This window comes from Fukomys damarensis, unplaced genomic scaffold (genome assembly GCF_012274545.1).
Source record: "Fukomys damarensis isolate Sample0158 unplaced genomic scaffold, DMR_v1.0_HiC HiC_scaffold_5, whole genome shotgun sequence".
In the NCBI taxonomy this organism is placed as follows: Eukaryota; Metazoa; Chordata; class Mammalia; order Rodentia; family Bathyergidae; genus Fukomys; species Fukomys damarensis.
The window spans coordinates 54,954,890-54,975,224 of record NW_022900917.1 but is presented as its reverse complement, the minus strand read 5'-3'; the positions used below and the strand labels follow the sequence as shown (position 1 = coordinate 54,975,224).

The following is a 20,335-nucleotide window of genomic DNA, read 5'->3' as shown; positions in this document are numbered from 1 at the left end:
ATTGAACAATGATTCTTTTTCTGATATTGCCTTATCAAGTGGTAAAGAGGAGTTGTTTTTGATTGCTTCTTTACATTTCTGAAATAGTAAGTTGGAATAACAACAAAAGTTTATAGAACTTGACTTTTTATAGCTGCACTCTGATGGTAATTCATTCCTCAAGCTGACTTCAACTTTGATGTATTTGTAAACTTTTTTTTTTTGAGACAGGATCTCACTATGTAGTTGAGACTGACCTGGAACTCACTAGGTAGCCCAGGCTGGTCTTGAACTCACAGCAATACTCCTGCCTCAGTCTCCCGAGTGCTGGGATTACAGGCATGCGCTACCACTCCCGGCTGTACTTGTAAACTTTTAAAATTGGAAAATTTATTATTTATTTCTGTGTGAGCTCTTTTAGAGCTCAAGAGCCCAGCAGCACAAAAGTAGTTTAGCATGTTTGTTTTATTTTCTTGTGAATGGACCTTATTATAGCTTAATTAAAATATTCTGACACCCTGCTGAGAACATTGTCTAAGTCAGCCAAGTAAGTACCTTTTAGGTACCATAGATTGTGTTCAGGAAGACCCTGAACAAGTTTGTTGCCCAACCTACCATCCCCATCAAGTATTCTCCCATCTTGGAGTATTTTAAACTTTTGGTCAATAAAAGCAACCACTTTTGTGGTTCCAAGATAGAAAAATTTATAGTCTGAGACTAATGGACTTTGGTTCATTTCCAAAATATTGAGGCATTAGATGGTAATCATATTTAATTGATAACAGCACTAACCTTAATACATCATTTTATATAATAGGTTATACCATATTGTCATAAATTTTTATAATATGAGTGCACCTTATGTGTTACACTTGTGTGAATGATGTAATAAAATAAATGAAGAAGCAGCTGTGCAGACCAACTCATTTACAGAGTGTATCAAACAAGCTAAATACACACACATTTGGATACCCCCAAAACCTATTGAATGAGAAATGCATATGACAAATTCAGCAGAGTCCAGAAGTACATATTAGGAGCTTAATAGATGATGATTATTGTTATAGATGAAGAGAAAAATGTGTGCTCTTATGATGATAGAGATTAGCAAGGACATTTTAAAAAGAAATGTTATTTATTTCATAGCATCTATTTATTATTTTTGCATAGTTTTATTATATTAAAATTAGCTTGCTGTCGATTAGCAAAAAATAACTAGTTATTTGTTGGGTTTGTCATCATTGTTACTGTTGCACTCCTAAGATCCTGGATGCTACATATGGACTGCCTGTAATTTCAGGTCACAGAATTAGAGGAAGAAGAAGAGTTCTGACTACCTTTTAACATCTGACATAAAGAAATTTACTTAATTTTCTTAAATATGTAATATTTCTATGTGAAAATTTCAGTTAAGAATTAAGATCCTGAGGCACACCATTTCTGGGTTCTGTCATGGTGGACCTGTGGAGCGAACTCTGCAGCTGATCTGTTCATCTCTTTCTGGGGGTGGGAGGTAAAATGATTATCCTCTGACTAAAACTGTATCCATAGTGCTGAAAACTATGTCCACCAATGCGAATGCTAATTCACCCGCATCCAGCTGAACAGATTCAAGAACAAGGGAAAAGACAGTACAGAAATGAGGCAGCAAAGAATAGAAGTGAGTGTAGAGCTAAGGAAAGCTAAGAAGGATAACCAGATGCTAAAAAGGAGGGATGTCAGCTCATTTCCTGGTCATGCTACTTCATCACTGCAGGAAAACCACAACAACCAGGGCACTGTGAGTTGGACTGTTGATGACAGGGTCAAAGGCATAAATAGCAATAATCCAGAAAGCTAGCTCCAAACTACTCAAGCTGCCAGGAAACTGCATTCTCGGGAAAAACAGCCCCCCATTGACCACATAGTCTGGATGGTTTGATTCCAAAATTTGTGTCCTTCTTGGGCAGAACTGATTGTAGTCCCATTCAGTTTGAGTCTACTTGGGCACTCAGTAATTGCTTCTGGGTCATCAGAACAGAACAAGACTGTGGTAGAGGGAGGTGCTATCCCAGCACTCATTTCTCTCTTGTCATCTCTCCGTGCTCACATCAGGGAACAAGCTGTACAAGCGCCAAGAAACATTGCAGGTGATGGTTCAGTTTTCTGAGACTAGGTTATCAAATATGGTGCAATTGACCCACTCTTGGCTCTTCTTGCAATTCCTGATATGTCATCTGTAGCATGTGGTTACTTATGTAATCTTACTTGGAAACTTTCAAACCTCTGCCACAGCAAGAATCCTGTACCCCCGTTAGATGCTGTTGGGCAAATTCTTGCTACTTTGGTTAATCTGCATCCCAGTGATCTGGAAGTAGATACTTGCTGGGCTATTTTTTACCTTACCAGTGGTCCAAATGAATATATTGAAATGGTTGTAAAAACAGTTGTTGTGGGCTACGGATTTAGCTCAATGGTTCTGGCACCTGCCTTGCAAGCATAAGGACCTGGGTTTGTTCCCTGGTACCAAACCAAATAAAAACAGGCATTGTATCCTATCTGGTGAAGCCTCTAGAATGAAATGAATTGCCAATTATGACTCATATGCTAAGAACTACAGGAAATATTATCATAGGAACAGATGAACAGACTCAGATTGTGATAGAGGCAGGAGCACTTGCTGTCTTTCCCAGCCTGCTTACCCAACCAAAAACTAATATTCAATGGAGATACCTCAAATCTCCCAGGATTTGAAGTCCCATTTGACCCAAACTATTCCCCTGCTGGGTATCTTCCCCAAAGAATTCAATGAATCATACGACAGTGGTATATGTGCACCCATGTTCATAGCAGCACAATTTGTAATAGCTAAAACTTGGAAGCACCCATTGCCCACCAACTGGAGTCTGGATAAAGAAATTTTTTTTTATAAAATGGAGTACTATTCAGCCATAAAGAATGAGAAACTAGAGACATTTATCACTGAAAGGATGCACATCGAGGCCATACTCTTAAGTGAAATAAATATGACACGTGTAAATACCAAATAATTTCTCATGTGAAAAACTGAAAGTGTAAATAAGGACTAAAAGGTTAAATAGATAATGTGAAACAGGAAGAAAAGGTACAAAAGGGAAGGGGAAATAAGAGGGGTAGGGGAAAAGCAAAAAGGGGATAGAATTAATATGAGAAAATAAAAAAAATGTAAGCAAAGTCTTTGTAGATAGGGATGGGTGGAGGGGTTGAAGGTAGGTCAGAGAAATGGGGAAAAAATAAGAACCAAGTTGGGTTATGTAAAGGTACAAATTTCCAGTGATGAATGTTATATTGTATACCTTAAATGTAACAAAAAATAATTAAAATTTTTTAAAAAAGGAAGGAAGCTACATGAATGTCAAACACCACAGCTGGCTGTCGGGACGAGATTAGAGCAAGTTGTGATTCATGGATTGGTCTCATTCCTCAACAGTGTCCTTTCTAAGGCTGACTGTAAGACACAAAAGGAAGCTGTAAGGGCTGTGATCAACTGTACCAGTGGAGAGGCAGTTGAGCAGATTGTATATCTTGTTCATTGTGGTATAATGGAACCATTGATGAATCTCTTAACTGCGACAGATACAAAAATTATTCTGGTTATTCTGGATGCCATTTCAAATATCTTCCAGGCTGATGAGAATCTAGGTGAAACTGAGAAGCTTAGTATAATGAGTGAAGAATGTGAAGGCTTGGACAAAAATGAAGTTCTACAGAACCATGAAAATAATTCTGTGTACAAGGCCTCATTAAACTTGATTGAGAAGTATTTCTCACTAGAGAAGAAGATCAAAACATTGTACCAGAAACTACCTCTGATGGCTATACCTCCCAAGTTCACAGTGGGACTTCTGGTACCTTTCACTTCTAGATTGTGCAGTTGAGGAAGGCATCAAATTTTTGTTGTGTACTATGTTCAGTATAAGTTCATCTACTGTTTTTCTACTGATAACTTTATTTAAAAATTTTTTTTCTTATTGATTTTATTGGTACATTTTAGGTATACAGTATAATTACATTCATCATTGGGATCTTGAACCTTTACAGGTCTTGGTTCTCATTTTTCCCCTTATCCCTGCTCTCCCTTCACCCGCTCCTCCCTTCCCTATTTACAAATACTTTATTTCCATTTTTTCACTTTCTCATTTTCCCCTTTTCCCTTATCATCTTTCCCCCATCCTTCCCAATTCCCCTACACCCTTAGCCCTTTTCTTCCTATTTCACATTTTCAATTGTATCATTAGGATCTTATGTACCCTTATAGGTTTTCACACCAGAGAAACTATTCAGTATATATACATGTGTGACTTATATATTTCACTTAGGAGTATACTGAGAACTCTTTTTAAATGTGGTTTGTTATTATAGCACTTTGTACAAGGAAACTATTCTTGAATACTTCCAAACTATACATACTGTATGAAGCTCATCCTCTGAAGGGGTTTCTTATGTCTATGTGAAATTCATATTTTGCAGTATCTTGTAAATAAAAATCAAATTCTACCCTTTGCTTTCCAAAAGAAAAAAAAAAGAATTAAGATCCTGATATGGGGGCAATCCCAGACAACCTGTACAAGAAGTTGCTGTCAGCACGGCAGTCCCCAGTATCTTCTTGGGGGAAGGCAACAGGTTCAAGAGAATATAAAGAAGACAGCCAACCCAGGGAGAGACTTCCTGGCACTCTTTCTAAACCAGGAGTGGCTGTTTGGACACCTCTGACTCATGAAGGGTGCCTTGTGAAATATCAGGACAATGAGGCTGCTCCTCTTATAGGAAAATGCTCTGAGCATCTCAGGGACCACTTGTATATGTGAAAATTCTCTCATTAGTTTCAGATCCTTTCATTGCCCTTTCCAATTAGATATTTTTTCAGAAATATTTTAGAAATGTTTTTGTCCTTGATTAGCTATTTTTATATCTCACTTGGAAACATGTTTAATTATACTTGTTTAGTATTTATATTTAAAACCCATACAGAAAGTAGGCATCTTTATGAAAAATCTGTGATCACAGAACTGCAAACCCTAGTATGCCCTCTTATGTTGCAGAACTGAGAACAAGTAAAAAATTGCTAGACCCTTCAGGTGTTTATTATTTAAATTCAGCCTACCTCAGTTGTTGAGTTTTAGTTGACCAGAACCTTGCTGTGAGGAGACAAGTACAAATCAGCTTCCTGGAGTCCAGGAAATTCAGTTCCTCCTTGCCTTACCCCATCCCATTCTGCCCAGTTTTAATGGCCTTGGGCTCTGGTATGACAAAAGATTCTGTCAGTCTGATGTTGTATTTGATTTGTCACTAATGCTTTGTTTCTTTCATAGAAGAAACCAGACATTCCCAAAGTAGAGAAACTCTTTCGTCAGAAGATAAATGGAAGGTGTTAGTGCTGACAGGAAATACAGGAACTCAGGCCAGTGTCACACTCTGGGTGTATGGAGATGAAGGAGTCACTGGACCAGTAAGTCTTAACAAGGACAGCCCAGAGCAGCTCTTCCTTCCAAGACAGGAGGATGAATTTCAGGTAAACAAAATTGACTGTAATGTTCTTTGAGCACCACAAAGGCACTTCTATAAAACAGGAGTGTGATTTTTATGAGTGGACATGTATATGTGTGTCCTGTATAAAATAAATCTAGTGTTTTAGAACCTAAACTTAGTTACCTTAATACCTACTGCAATAATCAAAGGGAATTTTTTGCTCACATATCATGTGAACAAGGAAAGTTGTTGAAAAAATTGCTTTCTTTAAAGATAATTTGTTTTAGTCCATTGATTTGAAAGTGACCTTATAAACTGTCAACTTCAACTCAAATTATAACCATATTATACGCCACCTAGGGGGAACTTTTTGATAAGGAACACCCATCTTTTGTACACTTGTATAAACTTCCAGATGTTTCTTAGCAGAGCTGTATGGATGTGAAATCATTTTCTTGGCATCTTTATAGGCCACTTTCTGAAACTTTGCCCATGCCCATTCTAATTTTTCTCTCTTTTATTTCTTAGTGTTGGAGAACACTGGGCTGCTTTGTTTGAAATACAGCTGGTTGCTTTGTCTAGTTCTTCAGAGCTTCGACAGATTTCAATTAGGACAATTACTTTCTACTTCACTGATTCACAACCCCCTGTGGCATGAAAGCTGCATAGGTTTTGGAGTACTGTTAAGCGGCAGTCATTCTCTCTGGAGAGTATTCCCTTTGCATCCTAAGGCTGGCTAGAGGATGTAGAATAATTGAATCCATCCCAAGTCACGAGGAAGCCAAGGCTTTTGGGGGCTGCAGTATCTGCGATTCACTAATACTGAAATGGTTTCTAAATCTTCATATCTGAGTTTTTCTGTTTTTGCAGTTATTAAATTTTTAGTAAAGAAAAACATATAGTATGTGTATTTGAAGGTGATTGTTTAGAATGCGGATATTTTGATAAGATACCCCAGGCCATTTCACAGAAAGTTATTTCCTATAATATACCTTGTGGTATATGTATTTATGTGCTGGTAAATCCTTTCAATGTTTTTCTGAAAAAACTTACTGAGGTTGACTCTTAGAATGAATGATATAGCTTATTATGATTGTACATTGGAACCATCTGAGGAGCTTTAAAAACTACTGATGACTGGTCCCATTTCCAGAGACTCTATCTTGTCAGGGTATACAGCCTGGACATTGATGTTTTTTAAAGTTCCACAAATGATTCTACAATGCAGTTAAGATTGAGAATCCTAGTTACAACACTTGACTGAAGTCAGCTGTTATTAGTGCTGTTACTTTGAGTAAACTGCTTATCCTCACAAATCTTCAGTTTCCTTCTTAGATCAAACGGTAATATTTACTTTAAAGTCTTGCCAGACGTTACTGGAATTTACACTCTTTTGGACTTCAAGCTAAAAGCATGGATGTCACTTGGAACAATTCCAGAATCTCAGGCCCTATCTTAGACCCACTGGACCAGAATCTGAATTTATTTGCACAGGGTACCAAGGTGATTGTGTATACGCTAATGTTTGAGAGGTACTGGACTAGGGATTATGAGGCATTGGGACTGGGACCACTTTATAGTCTAAGGACCCTAAATTATGATTAAATAGCTCTTTTCTACTCTCTCCCCTCTGTGAGTACCCATTCCCTTTTTTTCCTTTTTATTAGCATAATTTACACTTCTGGGCCATTTATTTCCATTTTTCCTTTCTGTTTTGAAGCAAACATACTGTATTTCTGTTTTGAGAGACAGTGTAGTGTATATGATTACAAACTTGAGATCACATTTTGCTCTTGGAGCTTACTATGCATCCAGCTATGTATCATTACACATACTACTTAATCTCTTTGGGTTTCTCCATTTCAAATAGACTCTTAAAGGAGCCTTAGTCTCTGCAAGGTTGGTATGCAACTGGAAAAAAGCCGTGCAAGTCAAGCACTTGTATCCTGCCTGGCACAGAGCCAATGGCTCTACATGGTAGTTCCATTGTCCCAAACTAAAAGACAGCCAGGCATGAAGTCACATAAGCTTTCCTGCTCAGATATCCCTTCATTGTTTTCACTTAGAATGTGGAAAAGGGAAAGTTTACACTGAAGTGCTAATAGATTAAAAGTTGGTTTATCTTTCAGAGTGAAACCAGACCCAAAATGTGCGATAACTCCCTACTTGCTCTGATGAGAAGAGCTAGCCTCCAATTTCTACCTTTGAAAGCAGCTGCAGGAATAGGAAGGTTAGAAAGAATTGGCTAGGGGTTGGGAATTTAGCTCAGTGACACTGTGCCTGCCTTGGGAGCACAAGGTCCTGAGTTTGATCTCTGGTACCAAAAAGAAAAGAAAAAAATGTCTGTGAGGTATTAACATTTTTCTTTGCTTCCTTATTCATTGCCATCATAATCCCTCTTGACTGGTGCTGTAATAGGCCCAGGGATATTCTAGCTGCTACAGTGTATAGGGGAAAGGTGATGGGCAGTTAAAATAAATCTCAGAGCATGTTATATGAGTATGAAAAGGGGAGTCATAATGGCTTCTGGATTGCTTGACTGTTCCAGCTCTTTTAGGATCTAGGCCATAGGTAGGCAATGGTATAACCTATAAGTCTTCAGCCTGTAGCAATAGATTGTTACCTGTAATACAAATAATAATGATAGTTGTTATTAGTTAAGCCACTAAATACTGTGATATAGTACATTTTAAATCCTTGCAGTTCAGTATTCTGAATATATTATACTGAAAATACCTGCTTATTGATCTATCTCCCTTTGTAGGTATACATTTCTCCAAATCAGGAACTGCATCATCATTTTTATCTATGTCCTTGTACATTAGTCGCTAATAAACATTTACTAGCTGAAATGAAATTTTATGCAGCAGAATTATATCCATTCAATAGATAAAACAGTGATGCTCAGAGATGTAAAACATCGTATTTTATTCATTTTACAACAGGCAGCATTTCAGTTTAGTTCAAAATAATTCTAAAGCTACTTTTCTACAGTATGATCTGGATTAATGAATACTCTTGGATCATGTCAGTAATAACCAAGTACACATACTCTGTGGACAGACTTGTTTCTCTTAAACTTAGAACATCCATTTTTAGCCTAAAATTCAAAGAATTTTCAAAGTAGACAGAAGTTCTAGACTCATAGGTACTTTCCATGAACTTGTAGAAATTGCTGTATATTTAGATTTTCTTTAGTTAAAATTGATTTTTTCCCTTCTTAAAATAAGAGCCCATCTTTTTGTCATGGGAATTCAGAAAGTGTTGGCTTCCAGTGAGAAATGTGTGGTAGTTAGAGAACTGAGCATATGCGTGTTCTTTATCCTTCCTATTCTTTCGTCTGACTCCTTCTACATATTTTTGGTAATTGCATGATATTTTTGTTTCGTATTCTGTGTTTATGAGATTCACTGATAGCTTCTTGAGAGGACTTTATCTCTAGATTCTGAAAGGATCCCAGAAAGCTTTTCAACTATTAGGAACAACAACAACAACAAAATGTGTTTAGTATGAAGAAGAGAAAAAATATTTGATATACCAAATTTGCAACATTCTGTTAATTTTTCTCTTCTGCGTCTTATTCAGGTTGAAATAAAAAACATTGGAGAGATATACAAGATAAGGATAGGAACAAGTGGAAGACCTGAATGGAGCCTACAGAGGGTAATCATATTTCTTATTTTTGTACTTCGTAGTTATTCTGGAATGAAAAGAAGCAAGCAGGTCATGTAAAGCAATGAGAAGTATAACATGTTTTACTAAATTCCACAAGTAATGTGAACAAAATTTTTTCAGCCTAAAAATGGCTCATTTTTATAAAAGTTTTTAAAAATAGCATTCTACTGTGATATTTTCAAAAGTAAACATTTTTCATGGGAAAAGTCTGAAGAACACAATGAAGAATAAGAATAAAAATGTGTTGTTACTGGTCTTAGATGATAACACTCGCGATTCATTTTCTTCAGATCTTTTCTCAATCTCTGTCATGTGCACTTGTGTAGTTTCTTTAACTATATATGTATATATATTTTGTGTATATAAATATTTATGTAAAGCATGTATTTATCATAAATAAATTATGTATAAAATATGTATTTTGCTCTACAGTTTCTTTAACTATATATGTATATATATTTTGTGTATATAAAATATTTATGTAAAGCATGTATTTATCATAAATAAATTATGTATAAAATATGTATTTTGCTCTTTTACTGAAATTCAGTCATGCTATGTATACACTTTGGGATCTTTTTTTTTTTTCCTCATTGAGTTTATTGGTACATTTTAGGTACACAGCACAGTTACATTCATTATTGGGGTCTTGTACCTTTACATGACAGGTCTTGGTTCTCATTTTTTCCCCCATCTCTACCCTTCCTTCACCTGCTCCTCCACTCCCCCTTTACAAACACTTCATTTCCATTTTTTCATTTTCTCATATTTTTTTTGTTTTCCCTTATTCTCTTTTCCCTACCCTTCCCACTTTCCCTACACCTTTAGCCTCTTTCTTCCTAAGGGGTCCTATTTTTAAATTTTTCACTTAATTATGGCAATAATAGTGTGTGTTGAGTGCCCACAAGATCCCAGCTGCCTCTGAAAATAATATTGTATTTTTGCCTAACAACAACTCTTTGATTTAGGTAATATTAATATCCCTATTTTATAGATGAGACTATTGAGGCTCAGTAAAGTTAAATAATTTTACTAAGTACATTTAGTACATAGTTTTATTGTGTATATCGTACTCCAGAGACTGAAATCTTCAGCATTGTAATTTAGGCTAAAATTTGTTTAAAAATAGATGGGAAATAAACTCTTAGAGGTCTTGAGATTTCCCAGGGGAAAAAGTAGATTATAATAGAGTAAAATGACATAGTTTGCATTATAGAGCATCCTGGTTTTCTAGCTCTAAGTACTATGTCTTTCATTGATTTCTTTCAAGTACGTACATTATTTTAAAATGTTTTATGTTTAAAATTTTAGATTAAAATGATAGAATCTAATAAAATGTTTTAAGTATTTCATAATATCTCTGCTTTTATTGTTGTATCTTTGGTTGTATAATGAAATCAAATCAGAAAATTATCTTTAGCATATACATGGTATGATGAAATGTACTCTTATAGTACAGGAAGTAATGAATACATTCCAATAAGTTGGTCAGGAAGTATTCTCAGTACCTAATATTTGCCCTGTATTGTGCTAGATGCAGTAGAGAATGGGAATAAATCATACACACTGAAATACTTAAGAAATAAGACAGTGAATGACCTTTTAAAATGATCCAATAACCGTGGAACCTCCAAAGTTTTAGTAAAATTATGACTTGTAAAACCAACCTGAATGCATAGCGAGACACTGACTCAAGAAATAAAATAAACAAACAAACAAAATTTTACTAAATTTGTCTCTCTCTACTTGTAAATTGCTAGGAAAGACAAACATTTTAGAAAAACACCAGGAATTAGGTCAGCCTGTAGTCAATAGTCACTAGTACAGACTGTTCTTTCTCAAGGACTTTTGAGTCAGAAGAGTGTGTTTTAGCACATTTTCTGTTACTATAACAAAATAGCTACCTCTGGGTAATCTTTGAAGGAAATAAATCTATTTAGTTTAGCTTCCAGAGGATGTAAGTGCAAGGGAGGTGTCATGTACTCCTCTGCTTAGTGATGAAGGCTTACGTGAAGAGCAAAGTATGTAGGACATTAATTAACAGATGAATTGAGTGACTAGATTAAGCAATGTTAAAGGGATACTAAGTAATGTTAAAGGTACATTTCCTACAGTTTAATTTGTTTTTTATTTTGAAGTGTTTTCAAATTTATTTTTAAAAGTACAAGATTGAAGAACTTTGTTTTCACCTACATTCCCTAGTTGCTCCTAGATTCCTCATTTACATCATTATTCTCTGTTAAAATATATGTAAGTATATGTGTATGTTAATCATTTGAGAGATTTACTGACATGAAGCCTAATAATGTTTTAGCCATATCTTATTCATCATAAAATTTTTACCCATTAATTTTAGCATCCATTGATGATTCTTGCCTGAACCACTAAATACTCTAATGGTTACCACATTATGGTTTTCAGATTCTGTTGTTACTTGTTCACTTATTGTCAGTTTAATACAAAGTAGAACTTTCTCTTCTCCTTGCTTAAAAATGTCATTTATATATTTACACCATTTGCTTTCTGTATATTTGGATTCTGCACTGTGGATTCAACCAACAACAGATGGAAAATATATTATTTAAATTGTGTCTAAACCAGGCATGTGGTGCATGTCTATAATCCCAGCAGTGGGGAGGCTGAAGCAGGAGGACTGCCATGAATTTGAAGCCAGTTTGAGATACATAGTGAATTCAAAACCAACCCAAACTGCATAGCGAGACCCTGACTCAAAAAATAAAATAAAAAACAAACAAAATATCCCATTTATACTGAAGAGGTACATAATTCTCTGAAAATATATAGTAAAACTTGTTTATGTGGCAATGTATTAGTTATATTAGTTATTATAAATTACCTGGAGATAATTTAAACTCTATAGAAATATGAAAATACTATGATGCCATTTTATATAAGGAAGTTGAATTATCTATGGACTGAGGGATGGCTAAATTAGCATTTACTTACAGATTCTTATTTTATTTGATAGGTTTACTGTGGTATTATGATTTATTTTGATGATTAAATCATCTCTGCTTTAGCCCTTTAAGCTCCTATACATGTTTATCCTGTGAGTGGTTCATTACTTTCTCACACTGAAAAAAGATTTTTCAGGTTTATTTAATACTTTATTTTCTCTACCTCTGGAATCAGCTATATTTCAAGAAGCTCTAGTGAAGAATGGTGATTTGAAGAAAACAGTGTTTATGTGAGACATACGGAGAAGTTATTTTCCCCTCTATGCTATTTGCCACCTACCTCATCCCCGATACCACTTCCCTTGATGTGATAGTTTGGCCATGCCACCTGCTTTCACAGGATGCACCCAATGAATGTTTCCATGGTGAAGTGAAATACCAACTTTTTTATTCCTCTCTTGGAGAGTCATAATATAGTAAAGACTCTGGGATCTCCCAGAATAAAGACATCTCTTTAAAACATTTCCAAAGTGAATCATACCACTAGACATATTTTTCAGGTCCAATCTATTAACGTCCTATGACATGAATACTATACATTATTGTAAGGGATACAGGTTTTGGGGGGCTAATGTAGGGAAAAGATATGACCATGGGACAGAGGCGGTGATACACACAAGTTTTACTGGGTGATACTTGCACAAGTTTGTATATAGTTAAATTCCTCCTGGCAGGTGCCTGTCCAGAGGCTTTAGTGCAGGGAATGTTCAGGTGAGGTAGAGGGCAAGGGAACTCCCTGGAGGTCTGAGAGGTATCTCTGTGCATACAGCAGGAGTGGTGAGTGATTGTCAGAAAGCTCTGAAAGCCTGATGCAGCAGCTAAGGCCTAGTAATGACAAGACCCTGTCTTCTGAGTATAAACAGTGGTGGGGTGAGGTTTTTGTGTGTAGTGCGGAGAGCGTCTCGAAATGGCCAAAGATTTGCTTGTTGGGTCTATGTTTTTATTGTGATAAAAATTTGAGCTGTTATTGTATGTGTAAAATTTTGGTAGCCATGCATTTTTGTCCTAATGGGTTTTAGCCTGCATTAAGAAAATAAACAATGTAGTGGCCAATATATAGAGGCCATTTTTAGTCTTTAACTCATTCATGTAACAATTATATACTGGGAAAAAACAATTTATGTCTGTATGAATGTAATAATTATTAACATTATATAAGGGTTTATAATCTACATGATTTAGAAAATGACTAGCTACTCTGCTAATCCATTCTTTGGAACTCCCCAAGACTGTGCAAAGTTCTGGGAGAGGTGAGCTTTTATGAGATTACAAAAAAAAAGAGGGAAACTGCAAGGTAGGTAAATTGTTGGCTTATGATGGTACATCTAAGGAAAGGTGATGCATTAACCATACATCTGGCCTTAGCCATTGCAGTGATACAACATTAGAATAAATTTTGGTCTTTCCTTTGCTTCTGGGTAGAGAAACAAGATTGAGTAGCAAACACATAGAAATTAGAGTGTAAGTAAAGACACAAGTGAATGTTCAAGCCCTAATAGCAGTAGGTTAACAATAAGAAAGGTGAGAGTATTTTCTAGAAGAACTGGGAAGGCTCTGTAGAAGAAAAGAAGCTTGAAGAGTGGAGAGGTGTGAGTGAGAGCAAAACTGGGAGACATGGTGAGTGGAATGTTTTTTGGAGATTACCTACTTTAGTTACCAGGGATGCATGTAGGTTGTCGTGAAATACTGTGTAGCCATAAATATGGAAAATGATGTTTGTTTGCCGATGAGAGAAAGTGTCTATGTAAAATAGTTTTATTGTATTTGGGTGGTCTTTAAAACAGAGTGGAATTTGTCAGTCACAAGCTGCTTGTCCTTGTTTACATAAATTCAGTTGATAAATACAGAAACTTGAAGATCTTTCATCACCATTTCTTGCATCCCTATTCAAGTGTGTAGAAAGAATTCTGTATAGATCACAACCATGTTTGAAAAGCCTTTGTCTCTGTACTCAGATTTTTCACAGTTACATTGGAAATTTATCGGTCGGCTAAGCAAGGTTTTATTCCTCCATATGTATTTTCTCAGTGGCACAATATAGTAATTTATCCATTTTCTATATCATTATTTTAATTGGCATTTTCCCCTTTATACTGTATGAACTATATACTAGTCAAATTAACTTTGTATTTTATTTATTTTATTTTTTTGGTACTTGGGATTGAACTCAGTTAGTTCTTTGTATTTTAGACAGCTCAGGACCAAGGCAGTTTTCCTTGTATACTTCAGTGTCAGGGTATAAGGAAGAGAGCATCAAGTTTTTCCTTAGACTTTGGTGCTGAAGTAATTGCTATAGCCCAGATGCATAAAAGTATACACAATTGCCCTCATATTCAAAGGAGTGGTATCCCCAGAGTAATTTTTTAAATTTTGGAGAAGACAAGCATGGTTGTGTTTGTCAACCAATGTGCGGTTTGTTTGTGCACAAAAGCAAAATTTTTTTAACAAAAGCAACATTTTATTGAATGCTTTTGTTTGAGAACCAAATTGTTTGCAAACGGAAGCATTGGTGAACCAAGGTATTATTGTATTTCATTAAATACTGCTAACGTACCCACTGTTTAGAAAGGGTCAGCTAAATGCTATAATATATCAGCATGACTAAGGTACAGTTCTTTTTTTCAGAGAGTTCATTCCATCAATTCCACCATTATTAACAATATGCTTTGGTTCTCCTTAGAGTTGTAATTTTAATTATTTTATACCAGCGACATAGTCTTTCCTTCCAAGATTTATGGAAGGAGCTAAATTGATTTTTCCCTCTCTCAGGTTTTAAGTAGAAAGGTTGGACATCTGATTGAGGTATTGTAACCTCAGTGTTGAATTCTGGTATACTAATTCAGACATCTTAAGTATCACCATATGTCTGCTCCATTCAGCTATTTTTAGGACATGTATTTAACTACTTGGCTGAAATTTCTTAAAGTAATCCAGGGATTTTAAATTTCTAAGAAACCAAGAGTGAGTTTATAATGGTAATTTTCTCCTGTGAAACATTTAATATTTGTGGTTGTAAGTCCTCTGGGGGAGCTCAACAAATAACTCTTATTCTACTGAGGCCATTCCTAAAATTGTTTCTATTCATTTAGGAAATTAAAACAATGGCTGAATATTTTGTGTGTTAAAGACACCATGTTTCCTTGTTTTATTTATTCATTTTATTTTTATTTTATTTTATTTTTTGGTACCAGGGATCAAACTCAGGACCTTGTACTTTCAAGGCAGGTGGTGGCACCATTGAGCTAAATCCCTGACCCTATTTATTCATTTTAAAAAGAGAAATGAGTATTTTATGTATCAATATAAAATATTTTTGAAAATTCACTCTTTTTCCCTTCTTTATCCCAACATTGTTTGGCTTTGAAACTTGATGTTTTTCTTGGTCATATTGACTTTTTCCATACTACTCATATTTGACAACTTTATATCAGATATAAAGAGAAAAATCAAGGCTTTGTGTCTTCAATGCTGATAAAATGAGATATACTTTAATCTGAAAATAATAAAGATAATTTTCAGAATAGAGAATGGTTGGTTGTGTAGTGATCTAAGACCACCTTTCATTAACTGAGACATCTGACCAGCTGCCATTCTTAGGATACACACTGGGAAGGCTTTTCAACCACTGGTAGTGAAGAATTTTGTTTTTGTTTCATTGAGTTTATTAGTACATTTTAGATATACAGTACAATTACATTCATTATTGGGATCTTGTACCTTTACATGACAGGTCTTGGTTCTCATTTTTTCCCCTTGTACCTGCCCTCCCTTCACCCCCTCCTCCCCTCTCCATTTACAAACTCTTTATTTCCATTTTTTCATATTTTTTTCTTTTCCCTTACTACCTTTCCCCTACCCTTCCCATCTTCCCTACATCTTTAGCCCTTTTCTTCCTATTTCATATGGTCAATTACCTCATTAGGATCTTATGTACTATTATAGCTTTTCACACCAGAGAAACTATTTAGTTACACATGTGTGACTTATTTATTTTACTTAGGAGTATATCCTCAATATGTATCCATTTTCCTATGAATGAATCTAATTTCTCATTCTTTATTGCTGAGTAGTATTGCATTTTATAGAAAAACCACATCTTCTTTATCCAATTTCCAACTTGAAGAATGGTTTATAGCCCGTAGCTTCCCGTGATTATCAGTGATAGCACTTATAGGATATTATTGTATGGGTGGAAGTCAGTGTTTCTAACAAGTGTTCAATGAAATTATCCTGTGTGCTAGGTTAATAGGACTGCAAGCCAAATTTTTATTGCATAACTTTAGATTTTGAGTAGGACCAGCTACCCCATTTCTTGATATACCCAGGCTATTTGAAGCTGTTGGTCTGGTGATAGATCTGTGATATCAGGCAGTTTCAAATTTTCTTTTTCCTTGATCATACATTAGGGGCCTTTTGGAGATCTGACTCACTCTCTTAGCCAATGGTGCTGTCTAGCGCCTAAAGTACTGTAATAAAGAATTAATCTAAGACACTGAAATGATTTGAATTCAGCTTTTGGATAAATTTGACCCAAAATAAGATGACTATAACTGAGCATAAACAGTAAATTTGCTTTGAATATTAAAAATAAAAGATATAAAAGCATTTTAATATGTATTGTCAGGTAAAAACTAATTTTTAATCATATATTTTATATTTTTTCTTTTCTGCAAATTACTCTGACTCTTTCAAATTGAGGCAATAAACTTTAGTCAAGACTTGAAAGATGTATAATTTATCAAAAGTCATCTGATCACTTTTCTTCATCTTTTGTGACGTAAAGTAGGGCTCAACTATATTTGTCCTATCCCACACTTTGTGCACATCAATAGAAAAAAAGTTAAACTCAGTCAGAACTCTCGATTCCCCTACCCAGACTGCTTCTCTCTCAGTCTTACTCATCATCCACTATTAATCTAGTTATCTTAAACCAGATCGTATAACAAATATTTTATACATACATGTACATATATACATATACGTACATACAAATATATATACGAAATATATATTCACTTTGTAAAGTGTTAAAATGAAAACTGTTATTATCAATTGAAGGGAAAAACGTAGTCTTGCTTGGTGTTTAGGAAATGTGGGTTAACCTTGTATGGCTGAGATTTGGTGTGTCAGGGGTAGGGGAAGATGTAGTCTGGAGAGTTCTGGAGCATTGACCCATTCATACAGTTTTACCCTTTTGGTACTGGGTCCTGTGTTCTCTTCACATGTTGTCTGTGCTACATGTTACCTACATAAATTGACTCAAATAGAACAAGAACTCTCTTGAAATCTTTGGATTCTACTGAGTCTTTACATTGAAATAGGCCACAGGTTTTTAAACTACTATTACTTGATAGGCTACTGTAACCTACCTAATATGAGCTTCAAGCAGTCTTGAGATTAGCTAAAGTAAGAAAGAAATGGCTTTTAGTTAGTGTGAAGTTTTAGGGCATCTTCTAAGTTTTCAGAGTTCCATTTCATTTTCAGTTACTTTTTCACTTCAGGGTTCTAGAAAGAAGCTCTGAAAGGAAAGAGCAATTTCTGAAATGCAGTAAGAAAAATTGTTTTTGAGGATTTTCTAGTTCAGTGAGCAGCAGGAAGCACCATCTTCTTCTCATAGAATCTTCAGTCAAATGTTTAATCTCAGAAGACTCCAGCAGTTTATAGAAACATCCTCAAAGCCATACCAGCTTATCTGAACCAAGGATAAATTCTTGTATTTGATAGTCACTCTGACACTTGTAAATTCTACAGTTGATCCTTCTTTTGTAGTCCCTGTAACAAGTAGGGTGTTAGCACAAGGCCAAGGAGGAGAAGTAAGGAGACTTGAGAGTCAAGTGTTGATTTTGCATGTAATTTGCAAGGACACTGTTCTCTGAGAACATATTGAAATCTTATTATATTTTCACACTTCTGACTCCAGAAAGAAAATACTAATGACGGACCTTGGTACTCATGCTCCACTCCCCAGAACCAAATCACTTTTCTTCATCTTTTGTGACGTAAAGTAGGGCTCAACTATATTTGTCCTATCCCACACTTTGTGCACATCAATAGAAAAAAAGTCAAACTCAGTCAGAACTCTCGATTCCCCTACCCAGACTGCTTCTCTCTCAGTCTTACTCATCATCCACTATTAATCTAGTTATCTTAAACCAGATCGTATAACAAATATTTTATACATACATGTACATATATACATATACGTACATACAAATATATATACGAAATATATATTCACTTTGTAAAGTGTTAAAATGAAAACTGTTATTATCAATTGAAGGGAAAAACGTAGTCTTGCTTGGTGTTTAGGAAATGTGGGTTAACCTTGTATGGCTGAGATTTGGTGTGTCAGGGGTAGGGGAAGATGTAGTCTGGAGAGTTCTGGAGCATTGACCCATTCATACAGTTTTACCCTTTTGGTACTGGGTCCTGTGTTCTCTTCACATGTTGTCTGTGCTACATGTTACCTACATAAATTGACTCAAATAGAACAAGAACTCTCTTGAAATCTTTGGATTCTACTGAGTCTTTACATTGAAATAGGCCACAGGTTTTTAAACTACTATTACTTGATAGGGTACTGTAACCTACCTAATATGAGCTTCAAGCAGTCTTGAGATTAGCTAAAGTAAGTAAGAAATGGCTTTTAGTTAGTGTGAAGTTTTAGGGCATCTTCTAAGTTTTCAGAGTTCCATTTCATTTTCAGTTACTTTTTCACTTCAGGGTTCTAGAAAGAAGCTCTGAAAGGAAAGAGCAATTTCTGAAATGCAGTAAGAAAAATTGTTTTTGAGGATTTTCTAGTTCAGTGAGCAGCAGGAAGCACCATCTTCTTCTCATAGAATCTTTAGTCAAATGTTTAATCTCAGAAGACTCCAGCAGTTTATAGAAACATCCTCAAAGCCATACCAGCTTATCTGAACCAAGGATAAATTCTTGTATTTGATAGTCACTCTGACACTTGTAAATTCTACAGTTGATCCTTCTTTTGTAGTCCCTGTAACAAGTAGGGTGTTAGCACAAGGCCAAGGAGGAGAAGTAAGGAGACTTGAGAGTCAAGTGTTGATTTTGCATGTAATTTGCAAGGACACTGTTCTCTGAGAACATATTGAAATCTTATTATATTTTCACACTTCTGACTCCAGAAAGAAAATACTAATGACGGACCTTGGTACTCATGCTCCACTCCCCAGAACCAGTTCTCACAGAGTACTGTAAACATCTTCAGTGTCCAATAATTGTGTTGGAGAGTGTTTGTCTTTACTTTTTGAAGAAAGTTTTGTATAAATTGAGTATTTAATAAGAGTGGAAGTGTTACACATATTTTTGTTTTATGGAAAAAAGGTTTATGACACTTCAGAGTAGAATTTCTAAAACCAGTTTTTCTCAACCTTTCTCATCCTAATACATTCTTTATATTACATCTAGTGTCAAGCATAAAACTGTAGCTTGTGTAGCTCTCAGAAAGTGTTTTATTTTAATTTGGTTGTGTATCATTTCTCCTGAAACAGAAGACAAGATGAAATTTAGGTTTAAATAAAATGCATAAATGATATTTTATAAAGCTAAGTGGATTACAAATAAAGTTTGTGATAATTGTTATGTTTGTTAATAATTATACTTAGTCTCAATCCTAATAGGCAGGAAAGATGAGGAACCAGCTGTGTGTGGCTGACTCACTCTGTTCTCATCACCCTGAGTTTTCTGGCCCCCAGGATAGCCTTTTTCCCATCTGATCTATTCTATACTTACTTCAGTAGCTGTGTTGGTTGACGTTAAATATAGACAAAAAAAAACACAGTTAGGGGAACAAATAAGAGGAGAACCTTAGCAGGAGAGGTAAAGCCAGGAAACCTGGGTTAGTGCCTGCATGTACAGTTTAGACAGGAGCAGACCCTCTTTTGTTCTGGATTCCTGGCTGAGTTACAAATGAACAGACTGGGAGCCATTTTAAGGGAGCCATGTGAGAATTCTACAGTGAGAGATCTGGGAGAATAACAGTTAGGGGAACAAATAAGAGGAGAACCTTAGCAGGAGAGGTAAAGCCAGGAAACCTGGGTTAGTGCCTGCATGTACAGTTTAGACAGGAGCAGACCCTCTTTTGTTCTGGATTCCTGGCTGAGTTACAAATGAACAGACTGGGAGCCATTTTAAGGGAGCCATGTGAGAATTCTACAGTGAGAGATCTGGGAGAATAAAAAGTTGAAGAACTCTATATT

General features: G+C 35.5%; 1 protein-coding gene and 1 pseudogene across 1 annotated transcript in view; both read left to right on the top strand.

Annotated features, from left to right (window-relative positions):
- Rp1 (RP1 axonemal microtubule associated) overlaps positions 1–20,335 on the top strand; it is a 285,043-nt gene that overhangs the window by 139,545 nt on the left and 125,163 nt on the right. Inside the window, exons 17-18 of the mRNA XM_033759105.1 lie at positions 5,310–5,509; positions 9,052–9,129. Of these exons, the coding sequence (XP_033614996.1) occupies positions 5,310–5,509; positions 9,052–9,129 (278 nt within the window). The remainder of the gene's footprint in view (positions 1–5,309; positions 5,510–9,051; positions 9,130–20,335) is intronic.
- On the top strand, positions 1,542–3,862 carry LOC104853217 (annotated as a pseudogene).